Genomic DNA, 12712 nt, shown 5'->3' with positions numbered 1-12712 from the left:
AGTGTGTCTCTTCAAGTCAGTGTGTCTCTCTTCAAGTCAGTGTGTCTCTCTCTTCAAGTCAGTGTGTCTCTTCAAGTCAGTGTGTCTCTCTTCAAGTCAGTGTCTCTCTCTTCAAGTCAGTGTGTCTCTCTCTTCAAGTCAGTGTGTCTCTTCAAGTCAGTGTGTCTCTCTCTTCAAGTCAGTGTCTCTCTTCAAGTCAGTGTGTCTCTCTCTTCAAGTCAGTGTGTCTCTCTTCAAGTCAGTGTGTCTCTCTCTTCAAGTCAGTGTGGTCTCTTCAGTCAGTGTCTCTCTCTTCAAGTCAGTGTGTCTCTTCAAGTCAGTGTGTCTCTCTCTTCAAGTCAGTGTGTCTCTTCAAGTCAGTGGTGTCTTCAAGTCAGTGTGTCTCTCTTCAAGTCAGTGGTGTCTCTCTTCAAGTCAGTGTGTCTCTTCAAGTCAGTGTGTGTCTCAAGTCAGTGTGTCTCTCTCTTCAAGTCAGTGTCTCTCTTCAAGTCAGTGTGTCTCTTCAAGTCAGTGTGTCTCTCTCTTCAAGTCAGTGTCTCTCTCTTCAAGTCAGTGTGTCTCTTCAAGTCAGTGTGTCTCTCTCTTCAAGTCAGTGTGTCCTCTTCAAGTCAGTGTGTCTCTCTCTTCAAGTCAGTGTGTCTCTTCAAGTCAGTGTGTCTCTCTCTTCAAGTCAGTGTGTTCTCTTCAAGTCAGTGTGTCTCTTCAAGTCAGTGTGTCTCTCTCTTCAAGTCAGTGTGTCTCTTCAAGTCAGTGTGTCTCTCTTCAAGTCAGTGTCTCTCTCTTCAAGTCAGTGTGTCTCTCTCTTCAAGTCAGTGTGTCTCTTCAAGTCAGTGTGTCTCTCTCATCAAGTCAGTGTCTCTCTTCAAGTCAGTGTGTCTCTCTCTTCAAGTCAGTGTGTCTCTCTTCAAGTCAGTGTGTCTCTCTTCAAGTCAGTGTGTCTCTCTCTTCAAGTCAGTGTGTCTCTTCAAGTCAGTGTGTCTCTCTCTTCAAGTCAGTGTGTCTCTTCAAGTCAGTGTGTCTCTCTTCAAGTCAGTGTCTCTCTCTTCAAGTCAGTGTGTCTCTCTCTTCAAGTCAGTGTGTCTCTTCAAGTCAGTGTGTCTCTCTCTTCAAGTCAGTGTCTCTCTTCAAGTCAGTGTGTCTCTCTCTTCAAGTCAGTGTGTCTCTCTTCAAGTCAGTGTGTCTCTCTCTTCAAGTCAGTGTGTCTCTTCAAGTCAGTGTCTCTCTCTTCAAGTCAGTGTGTCTCTTCAAGTCAGTGTGTCTCTCTCTTCAAGTCAGTGTGTCTCTTCAAGTCAGTGTGTGTCTTCAAGTCAGTGTGTCTCTCTTCAAGTCAGTGTGTCTCTCTTCAAGTCAGTGTGTCTCTTCAAGTCAGTGTGTGTCTTCAAGTCAGTGTGTCTCTCTCTTCAAGTCAGTGTCTCTCTTCAAGTCAGTGTGTCTCTTCAAGTCAGTGTGTCTCTCTCTTCAAGTCAGTGTGTCTCTTCAAGTCAGTGTGTCTCTCTCTTCAAGTCAGTGTGTCTCTTCAAGTCAGTGTGTCTCTCTCTTCAAGTCAGTGTGTCTCTTCAAGTCAGTGTGTCTCTCTCTTCAAGTCAGTGTGTCTCTTCAAGTCAGTGTGTCTCTTCAAGTCAGTGTGTCTCTCTCTTCAAGTCAGTGTGTCTCTTCAAGTCAGTGTGTCTCTCTTCAAGTCAGTGTCTCTCTCTTCAAGTCAGTGTGTCTCTCTCTTCAAGTCAGTGTGTCTCTTCAAGTCAGTGTGTCTCTCTCTTCAAGTCAGTGTGTCTCTTCAAGTCAGTGTGTCTCTCTCTTCAAGTCAGTGTCTCTCTTCAAGTCAGTGTGTCTCTCTCTTCAAGTCAGTGTGTCTCTCTTCAAGTCAGTGTCTCTCTTCAAGTCAGTGTGTCTCTCTCTTCAAGTCAGTGTGTCTCTCTCTTCAAGTCAGTGTGTCTCTTCAAGTCAGTGTCTCTCTCTTCAAGTCAGTGTGTGTCTTCAAGTCAGTGTGTCTCTCTTCAAGTCAGTGTGTCTCTCTTCAAGTCAGTGTGTCTCTTCAAGTCAGTGTGTGTCTTCAAGTCAGTGTGTCTCTCTCTTCAAGTCAGTGTCTCTCTTCAAGTCAGTGTGTCTCTTCAAGTCAGTGTGTCTCTCTCTTCAAGTCAGTGTCTCTCTCTTCAAGTCAGTGTCTCTCTCTTCAAGTCAGTGTGTCTCTTCAAGTCAGTGTGTCTCTCTCTTCAAGTCAGTGTCTCTCTCTTCAAGTCAGTGTGTCTCTTCAAGTCAGTGTCTCTCTTCAAGTCAGTGTGTGTCTCTCTTCAAGTCAGTGTGTCTCTCTCTTCAAGTCAGTGTGTCTCTTCAAGTCAGTGTGTCTCTCTTCAAGTCAGTGTCTCTCTCTCTTCAAGTCAGTGTCTCTCTCTTCAAGTCAGTGTGTCTCTCTCTTCAAGTCAGTGTGTCTCTCTTCAAGTCAGTGTGTCTCTCTCTTCAAGTCAGTGTGTCTCTTCAAGTCAGTGTGTCTCTCTCTTCAAGTCAGTGTCTCTCTCTTCAAGTCAGTGTGTCTCTCTCTTCAAGTCAGTGTCTCTCTCTTCAAGTCAGTGTGTCTCTCTCTTCAAGTCAGTGTCTCTCTCTTCAAGTCAGTGTGTCTCTCTCTTCAAGTCAGTGTCTCTCTTCAAGTCAGTGTGTCTCTCTTCAAGTCAGTGTGTCTCTCTCTTCAAGTCAGTGTCTCTCTCTTCAAGTCAGTGTGTCTCTCTCTTCAAGTCAGTGTCTCTCTCTTCAAGTCAGTGTGTCTCTCTCTTCAAGTCAGTGTCTCTCTCTTCAAGTCAGTGTGTCTGTCTCTTCAAGTCAGTGTGTCTCTTCAAGTCAGTGTGTGTCTTCAAGTCAGTGTGTCTCTCTTCAAGTCAGTGTGTCTCTCTTCAAGTCAGTGTGTCTCTTCAAGTCAGTGTGTGTCTTCAAGTCAGTGTGTCTCTCTCTTCAAGTCAGTGTCTCTCTTCAAGTCAGTGTGTCTCTTCAAGTCAGTGTGTCTCTCTCTTCAAGTCAGTGTCTCTCTCTTCAAGTCAGTGTGTCTCTTCAAGTCAGTGTGTCTCTCTCTTCAAGTCAGTGTGTCTCTCTCTTCAAGTCAGTGTCTCTCTCTTCAAGTCAGTGTGTCTCTCTCTTCAAGTCAGTGTCTCTCTCTTCAAGTCAGTGTGTCTCTCTCTTCAAGTCAGTGTGTCTCTTCAAGTCAGTGTGTCTCTCTCTTCAAGTCAGTGTGTCTCTCTTCAAGTCAGTGTGTCTCTCTCTTCAAGTCAGTGTGTCTCTTCAAGTCAGTGTCTCTCTCTTCAAGTCAGTGTGTCTCTTCAAGTCAGTGTGTGTCTTCAAGTCAGTGTGTCTCTCTTCAAGTCAGTGTGTCTCTCTTCAAGTCAGTGTGTCTCTCTTCAAGTCAGTGTGTCTCTTCAAGTCAGTGTGTGTCTTCAAGTCAGTGTGTCTCTCTCTTCAAGTCAGTGTGTCTCTTCAAGTCAGTGTGTCTCTCTCTTCAAGTCAGTGTCTCTCTCTTCAAGTCAGTGTGTCTCTTCAAGTCAGTGTCTCTCTTCAAGTCAGTGTGTCTCTCTCTTCAAGTCAGTGTGTCTCTTCAAGTCAGTGTGTCTCTTCAAGTCAGTGTGTTCTTGTTAATTGATGACATTGTCTGAACTTGAAACTTTGTTAGTATTCAGTATTAGTATTATTGTTCATAGTGTACTGTGTGTGTGTGTGTGGTATCTTACCTGCAGTCAAAGTGAAGGGCAGCAGAACTCTGATGAACACACCTGCAGTCACCTCTGAGGGCATCCTGAACCCACACCGATGTTTGCTTCAGTCCGCCGATTTTACCCGGGTCAGATCCTGACCTGGGTCAATCAGATCCTGACCTGGGTCAATCAGATCCTGACCGGGAAAAAGCCTCCGCCGCAGCGGGACGTCAGAGCTGCGAGAGCCCGTAGAACGAGCAGCGAGGCCGGCGGGGGGCGGCGACAGACCCCGCTGCCATCCTCCGAACACGGATCCACAGAGAGACAGACAGGCTGAGAGACAGACAGGCCACTTTCATCCACAGATTTCAACCAGTCTTCTGTCTGTGTGTGTGTGTGTGTGTGTGTGTGTGTGTGTGTGTGTGTGTGTGTGTGTCTGTCTGTCTGTCTGTCTGTCTGTTTGTTTGTCTGTGTGTGTCTGTCTGTCGTCCTGTCTGTCTGTCTGTCGTCCTGTCTGTCTGTCTGTCTGTCGTCCTGTCTATCTGTCTGTCTGTCTGTCGTCCTGTCTGTCTGTCGTCCTGTCTATCTGTCCGAAGGTTTGAATCCGTAAGAAACAAATACAGATAAATAAATCTTCCAACTTAGTTTTCTTCTTCTTCCTCCTCTGTCCCTCGCGCTCCTCTCTCTTCTTCTTTGGTGTTTTTCAGACAAACTGAAGGATGTAGAACTTTTCTTCCCTCCGACTCTCCAGCAGGAGCTCACATGCCCCGCCCACCGTGTGACTGACAGCTTCCTCGGCCAATTGGCGGATGTGCTGACTTGTCACAAACTTTAATAGGCAGATGAGGCCACGCCCCTCCAATAAGATAGCTAATTGACCAATTAACTATCTGTGTCACTTAACGTCACTCAGATCTCTGAAAATGTGTGTGTACTATTTGTTAACATGAAACAAATAAACATCACCATGTTATTGTGCAGTGACATTACCATGAGAGAGACACTGGACCTGTGTTCTGGGTCCATCAGAGACCTGAGGCCCTGACCTCGCCCCTCATCAACAGATCCTCTACACTTTGCTTTAATGATGCTGTTTGAACTTGAACACTTTTTTGTTGGCATCCAGAAGAAACATTCAAGTCATGCTCGTTTAACAAAGTTCACAGCATCCCAGGGTTCAGTACCATTTCTAAATCTCCTGAATCCTTTATCTTTGATGTGGATTACAAACAGACAAAAAGAAAACACGGCATTTGCTGGTATTAGGAAGAGTCCAGGACAATGTGCAAATGAGATTTAAAGACAAAGAAAGATATGAAAATGAAAAGAGCTCTGAATAAAGACGTGTCCTTCCTACATCAGAGGAGGTGGGAGAAGTGCTGCTAGTGTCTGATTTCAGTCCTTTGGAGATAAAGTTGACCCACTTGGACCACATGTTGGTGAATTTATTTTGTTATAATCTTAGTGAATATGTGAGTTTCTACCCATTCCTTAGTCAAGCAGGGTTACGACTTATGGCTTTTTACTGTCATTCTCTAAAGTTGATCTGTTATGTAATATTACAAAGGTATAAAACATTAAAACCAAAGGAAAACCTTCTTGAGGGTCTGCTGAATATTTTTTCAGTAGTTGTTTTGAAAACCAAAATATCTGAAAATGATTTACATTTCCTCCAGCTGTTTGAGTCTGCTGAGGAGTGATGAAAGAACCCAATCAACAACCCTCCAAACAAGAGAGTTTGTAGTTTTCCACTCATTTACTTTCTCCTTAATCAACAATGCCCCTCCTGATTTTGTGTTTAAGAGGTAACTGTATATTGTATAAATTATTTTTGTGTTAAGCACATAAAAAGATTCTCGTTATTCCTTCTTAGTCAGGGTCCTGGAGGCTCATTTGGAGGAATCTCTATATTCACATAAAACCTCACGTGTGTTTGTGAGTGTGTGTATGTCAGTATTTCCTCTCAGGATGTAGCTGAGTGTAGCTTCAAATATATTTGTAGTTGGGAAGTTGGGAACCACGTTTGGAAGTTGGTCTGGTAGCTGGAGAGGTGCCTGATCACCTTCTGAGCACTGCCGAGGTGCCCTTGAGCAGGGCCCTCCCCACCACCAGCTCAGGAGCGCCCACTGTGGGCTGCTGACATCTCTCCCTTAGTGCATGTCCATAGGATCCTGTTTGTGTGCATGTGTGTATATACTTCAGCCTGTGTGTGTTGCATGACTACACAGTGTAAAAACTGAAATTTCAATTAATTTCAATATTCAGTCAATAAAGTAAATCTTCATCTTCTTATTCTTCTCTCATCCTCTGAAAGCTCTTTACTGCCCCCTTGTGCGCAATAAGCTGTAACACCTTGCCCAAGTAAATCTTTTGTCACTGGAGTTTGGGAAGAAATCTCGAAATCTCTGATATTTTCAGCATCTTGTTTCTGAGTCTGAAACAGTGTTTGTTGTTTAGTCTATGTGCCTGTGTCTCTATATTTAAATTTATATTTATATTTATATTTATATTTATATTATTTATATATATTTTTATATTGATATTCATATCGTTTTCACCTGGCTGGAAACAAAATTTCAACAATAATAATTTCAACTTTCAGCTAAAAGTTGAAGTTGTTTAGACTGAATGTGTGTCTCCCCCTGCTGGTCACTATGAGTGTGTACATCCTGAGAGGAAATACTGACATACACACACACTCACAAACACACAAACACGTGAGGTTTTATGTGTGTGCGTTCAGAGTAGCTTCAAATCAATTACTGACAAATCAACAAATCAATAATTTAATGTGAACACATATCCCATAATCCTTTGCAGCATGACGGTGAGACTCTCACAGCTCTAGGCCCCGCCCTCATCCTGTGAATGACAGCTGTGTGGGGAGGGAGGGGGGGTTAATCCTTGTGGGAGGGGCCTCATGTGTCCAAGTAACATAAACACTAATCCATTAAAACCATTGGGCGAGCAAGAGAACAAGAGAGAGAGAGAGAGAGAGAGAGAGAGAGACAAAGGCATCAGTACTCATCTAAACAGACTTTAACCTTCATCATCATCATCAGTGAGCCGCTCTTCTACAGGTAAACTGTTCACTGTATGTGTGTGTGTGTGTGTGTGTGTGTGTGTGTGTGTGTGTGTGTGTGTGTGTGGGGCTCTGACTGTCGTCCATCATCAGTAAACATGTCGACTGATGTTGACACACTAAACTGCAGAGCTTCAGCTCACGCACACACACTGTAAACAGGTCAGTGTAGAGTGTACGGAGGCCCTGAAGGGTCACACTTTGGTTTCTTTTAATTCAGGATCAGTTTGGGAAAGATGATTTTCTTGATTTTGTACTCGTTTATTCCTGGAAACGTTAACTTCCTCATCCTACTCGAGCTGAGCGCAACATTTCTCACCATTAACCATTCCTTCCTTCTCTTCCCTCAAAATCACCGGCTGTGCTCTCTCCTGGCTCATAACCTCTCTGACAGATATCAATTCATCAGCATAACAAACTGCTCCCCTCTCCCAAGGTGTTCCCCAAGGTTCACTTCTTGGACCCCTTCAGTCTGTCCTCACCGACTGCATGTTTGGAATAAAATCCTCAGACTTAACTGTGACGAGTCAGAAGTCATCATCAGATCCACCCATAATTCTCCCTCTCAATCGATGGCTCCACCACGGTCCCTTCCCCCCATGTCCCCATTTCACGTTCATTGAACCATAATGAGTGCTTTTATTGAATCACTCTTTTTCTTTTGTATCATGTTTCGGTCTCTTTAAAAGAGAAAAACTCCTTAAATCAGATTGTAAAATGATCCAGTCATCTGATTGGTGGGTCACAGCCCTTCCCCGTGTTTCTGTATACAAAACAGTTGTTTTAAATTATGATTCCCACCCTCTATAGAGCGTTTCAGCTCCTCCTTTCTGGACGGAGGCTTTAGTCCCAAGGTGCAAAAACAGCTTTGTTCCTGCTGCTATCACTGCACAGAAAAAGCTGTAGCCATGTTTGCACAAACACTTTATTTATTTATGGCCAAAACGTATTTGTACCCTGCCTGGAAAAATTATTTACTTGTGTTTTTAATTGATCTTATTGGTGGAGATTTCTCTCACCTATGCCCTGATTGGTGGAACCTTGAGTGCTTCTATCACTTCCTGTCTTTACATGTTTGAGTTTATATCTCCTTCTCTCTTATGTGGTATTCATTGTTGCATTTATCTTGTAATCTGTGTGTCATGATGGATTTCCATCTTGCTGGCTGCAAACAAATCTACCTACGGGTACAAATAAAATAACCTGAACCTGAACCTGAACCTGAACCTGAACCTGAACCTAAACCTGAACCTGTCCAATATATCCAAGAGAAGAAAGGTTGATAATAATAGTTTAACAATTGGAATCAGGGGTTGTGAGAGCAGACCATACCCACCAACGATCCAGAGGAACATATCGAGCACAGGAGCTCACAGGAAAATATGTGGTTAGTAACATACATAGAACATGAAGATTTACAGATAGAGAAAGAGAGAGAGAGTGAGTAGTATAAGGTGCCAGGTCCCCCGTTGGTCTAAGTCTTTAGCAGCATAACCAGAAGCTGGTCAATACCTGAACCAGCCCTACTGATAAGCTTTACCAACAAGCTCCATTCTTAAAAGTACAGAGGGTGTCTACCTCCCGTACCCTGATTGGTAGATGATTCAAAAGGAGAGGGGCCTGATAACTGAAGGCTCTACCTCCCATAGTACATTTAGAGACTGTAGGTACCACGAGCAGGCCTGATAACTGAAGGCTCTACCTCCCATAGTACATTTAGAGACTGTACCACAAGCAGGCCTGATAACTGAAGGCTCTACCTCCCATAGTACACTTAGAGACTGTACCACGAGCAGGCCTGATAACTGAAGGCTCTACCTCCCATAGTACACTTAGAGACTGTACCACGAGCAGGCCTGATAACTGAAGGCTCTACCTCCCATAGTACACTTAGAGACTGTACCATGAGCAGGCCTGATAACTGAAGGCTCTACCTCCCATAGTACATTTAGAGACTGTACCACGAGCAGGCCTGATAACTGAAGGCTCTACCTCCCATAGTACATTTAGAGACCGTAGGTACCACGAGCAGGTCTGATAACTGAAGGCTCTACCTCCCATAGTACATTTAGAGACCGTAGGTACCACGAGCAGGTCTGATAACTGAAGGCTCTACCTCCCATAGTACATTTAGAGACCGTAGGTACCACGAGCAGGCCTGATAACTGAAGGCTCTACCTCCCATAGTACATTTAGAGACTGTACCACTAGCAGGTCTGATAACTGAAGGCTCTACCTCCCATAGTACATTTAGAGACTGTAGGTACCACTAGTAGGCCTGCATTCTGGGATCGCAACGCTCTCGAGGGACAGTATGGTACTAGTAGCTCCTTAAGATAAAATGGTGTCTGGCCATTTAGAGCTTTGTAAGTGAGAAGAAGGATTTTAAATTCTATTCTAGACTGTATAGGGAGCCAGTGCAGAGAAGCCAACACAGGAGTAATGTGGTCCCTTTTCCTGGTTCTAGTCAGTACACGAGCTGACAAATAGAAATAGAAAAACATTTTCTGTCTGGTTTCTGTATAAACTGCGTAAATATTCATGACTTAAGGTAATGTAATGTCTTCTATTTATCTTTTCTTCTGTCCGGATCACTTCTGGACATTATCTAATGGTGAGTATCTAACACACACACACACACACACACACACACACACACACACACACACACACACACACACACACACACACACACACACACACACACACACACATACTGCATGGGTTCAGTACCAAATAGGTGTGATTAGCTCAAGTCTGGATGGACACACACTGTACGGGGGGTGAATGTTTTGATGACTCATCAGTTTTGATTTGATGAAGGATAAGAGTTATTCACAATAAGGCGTGTAGCTGACCTGATTGACAGGTGGGCGCGGTGTAACGGTTTGTCAGGAGGTTTAAAACCCGCCTCAGCTCCAGCTCTCAGCCTGTCGTTAGGTTGACTGAAAGTTAGACTGAGACAGCATTTCCAGCATGGAGACCGCCATCGATGGCACTCCAGCGCCCCCTGCAGGGACAGATGGGTGACTCAGGCTTCTAACATTCATATTTATTTATTTATTACATTGATTAAAAAAATGATCCTCCTCCCTCTTCCTTCTATAATATAATATTATTATAAAATAATATAAAGTAATACAATATGTAAACCACGCCCTGCTCCTCACTCTGTCCCAACGATGGATTAAAGAAAAAAAAAACACAAACAGCTGTTAGCGCGCCGTGCGTCATGACGTCACCTCCTTGCTGCTGCGGAGCCGTGAGTTGTCGAGTGATGACGTAGAAAGACAAAAAAGCGTCCGTTACCGGGAGGAAGAGGGCAAGCGTCCTGCACGAGGACAGGTAAATATGATGATTTATAAACATAATCGATCACCGATAGATCCGATCAATGACGTCACGTTACGTCACGTTCAAAATGTTTTCAGTTTAGAAACGAGAGAGAGAGAGAGAGAGAGAGAGAGAGAGAGCATCTTTCTGCTTTATCACACTGCAGCTCAATGTGTGTGTGTGTGTGTGTGTGTGTGTGTGTGTGTGTGTGTGTGTGTGTGTGTGTGTGTGTGTGTGTGTGTGTGTGTGTTGCAGCAGCGGGGTGTTTCCTGCTGCAGGATACACCGGAAATAAAACATAAAAAAACTACCGCATGGCGTCACTTTCTGTATCTGTACTTAAAGTAATATTATCTTCTATTAGTATAAATAAATAAATAACTCCCCCCCCCCCCCCCCCCCCGTAGATAGACTGAAGGATAACCTGCACGTTTCTAATTGCTGATAAAAGTGAATTTCAATTTGAACACATCAATATAAAGTGTTTAAAATGATTTTATATTCTATATATTCTATATATATATATTTGAACATTACTGGACCCTGTGGTTCTGTCTGTCAAAGACCTGAGACCCCTGAAATCTACTGTTGTGCTACCCCGATAGCTTCAGCTCTACCCCAGACCATCTGTACCCCACCAGACCATCAGAACCCCACCAGACCATCTGTACCCCACCAGACCATCTGTACCCCACCAGACCATCAGAACCCCACCAGACCATCAGAACCCCACCAGACCATCTGTACCCCACCAAACCATCTGTACCCCACCAGACCATCAGAACCCCACCAGACCATCTGTACCCCACCAAACCATCTGTACCCCACCAGACCATCAGAACCCCACCAGACCATCAGAACCCCACCAGACCATCAGAACCCCACCAGACCATCTGTACCCCACCAGACCATCAGAACCCCACCAGACCATCTGTACCCCACCAGACCATCTGTACCCCACCAGACCATCAGAACCCCACCAGTACAATACAACCGGACACACGGGTTAGGGTTAGGGTTAGAACCCCACCAGACCATCTGTACCCCACCAGATCATCTGTACCCCACCAGACCATCAGAACCCCACCAGACCATCTGTACCCCACCAGACCATCAGAACCCCACCAGACCATCAGAACCCCACCAGACCATCTGTACCCCACCAGACCATCTGTACCCCACCAGACCATCAGAACCCCACCAGACCATCAGAACCCCACCAAACCATCTGTACCCCACCAGACCATCAGAACCCCACCAGACCATCAGAACCCCACCAGACCATCTGTACCCCACCAGACCATCAGAACCCCACCAGACCATCTGTACCCCACCAGACCATCTGTACCCCACCAGACCATCTGTACCCCACCAGACCATCAGAACCCCACCAGACCATCTGTACCCCACCAGACCATTTTTACCCCACCAGACCATCTGTACCCCACCAGACCATCTGTACCCCACCAGACCATCAGAACCCCACCAGACCATCAGCACCCCACCAGACCATCTGTACCCCACCAGACCATCAGAACCCCACCAGACCATCAGAACCCCACCAGACCATCTGTACCCCACCAGACCATCAGAACCCCACCAGACCATCTGTACCCCACCAGACCATCTGTACCCCACCAGACCATCTGTACCCCACCAGACCATCAGAACCCCACCAGACCATCTGTACCCCACCAGACCATCAGAACCCCACCAGACCATCTGTACCCCACCAGACCATCAGAACCCCACCAGTACAATACAACCGGACACACGGGTTAGGGTTAGGGTTAGAACCCCACCAGACCATCTGTACCCCACCAGATCATCTGTACCCCACCAGACCATCAGAACCCCACCAGTACAATACACCAGACACACGGGTTAGGGTTAGGTGGCGGGTCTTTGCTCAATGTCTGTGTAACTCCCCAACATGAGGAGCCAATCAGCAGGCAGCGTTTTGATGGTAACCTTGTAATTAATTCTTCTTAGGTGAATCACCATGACGATGGAGACAGGTGAGCCACAGGAAGCCCTGCCCAAAGAGGCGGAGTCTTTTCCTGAAGCCACCGCCCACTCCACACCTAAACAGGTAAACAAACCTGAATTTATGACGTGTAGAAGTTATACAGGAAATATGAGACGTCTCATCACTTCCTGTATTTACAGGGAGGGGGGGGCACGCTACCTCAGAGCCAAGCTCAAAGCTCATTGGCTGAGGACTCGACCAGTCACCTGTCATCCAGCAGTCGCATCGTTCGCTCTCCAGCCAGAACTCTGAGCTTCAGAAGCATGCAGACCAAAGTGACCCTACTGGACGGCTCGCTCTTCACCTGCATCATAGAGGTGAGGGGGGGTGGAGTCAAAGAGTCAACATCAATCCACCATGAGTTAAACATCCTTTAGCTTTACGCTGGAACTACTTCCTGTTTTCTTCAGAAACGAGCTCGAGGTCAGCAGCTCATTGACCGAGTGTGTGAACACATCAACCTGCTGGAGAGAGACTACTTCTGTCTGTCCTTCAGAGACGCGGACAACAACAAGGTACCTGTCTGTCTGTCTGCCTGTCTGTGTGTCTGTCTGTGTGTCTGTCTGTCTGTCTGTCTGTCTTTGTGTCTGTTTGTCTG

The 12712-nt window shown here is 45.5% G+C and overlaps 2 protein-coding genes across 11 annotated transcripts in view; both read left to right on the top strand.

The window, feature by feature from the left end:
• The first annotated feature begins 6623 nt into the window (after window positions 1-6623).
• epb41l3a (erythrocyte membrane protein band 4.1-like 3a) overlaps window positions 6624-12712 on the top strand; it is a 35468-nt gene continuing 29379 nt past the window's right edge. For 5 of the 10 annotated variants that reach the window (XM_029281837.2, XM_029281838.2, XM_029281842.2 and 2 more), the window contains exons 1-4: window positions 9964-10098; window positions 12078-12177; window positions 12255-12431; window positions 12525-12629. In XM_029281837.2, coding sequence (XP_029137670.1) covers window positions 12088-12177; window positions 12255-12431; window positions 12525-12629 — 372 coding nt within the window. In that variant the 5' untranslated portion in view covers window positions 9964-10098; window positions 12078-12087. Of the gene's footprint in view, window positions 6752-9963; window positions 10099-12077; window positions 12178-12254; window positions 12432-12524; window positions 12630-12712 lie in introns of those variants that run through there. The other 5 variants (XM_029281839.2, XM_065948799.1, XM_029281841.2 and 2 more) reach the window with 2 other exon arrangements.
• LOC136177239 (proteoglycan 4-like) lies at window positions 9730-11867 on the top strand. The gene is made up of 2 exons (XM_065949142.1): window positions 9730-9779; window positions 10691-11867. Exons 1-2 carry the CDS (start codon window positions 9730-9732, stop codon window positions 11865-11867), a joined length of 1227 nt encoding a protein of 408 aa, XP_065805214.1.

Source organism: Labrus bergylta, chromosome 20 (genome assembly GCF_963930695.1).
Source record: "Labrus bergylta chromosome 20, fLabBer1.1, whole genome shotgun sequence".
Taxonomy (NCBI): Eukaryota; Metazoa; Chordata; class Actinopteri; order Labriformes; family Labridae; genus Labrus; species Labrus bergylta.
Note: the sequence above shows the minus strand (reverse complement) of the source record. Positions and strands in the feature narration are given on the sequence as shown.

Bases quoted from the DNA above. Each gene is read 5' to 3' on its own strand.
- LOC136177239 (XM_065949142.1), top strand. From the start codon at position 9,730: ATGGAGACCGCCATCGATGGCACTCCAGCGCCCCCTGCAGGGACAGAT. The intron at 9,780-10,690 runs GTGACTCAGGCT...CTACCCCGATAG, and splicing joins CCCCCTGCAGGGACAGATGG to CTTCAGCTCTACCCCAGACC.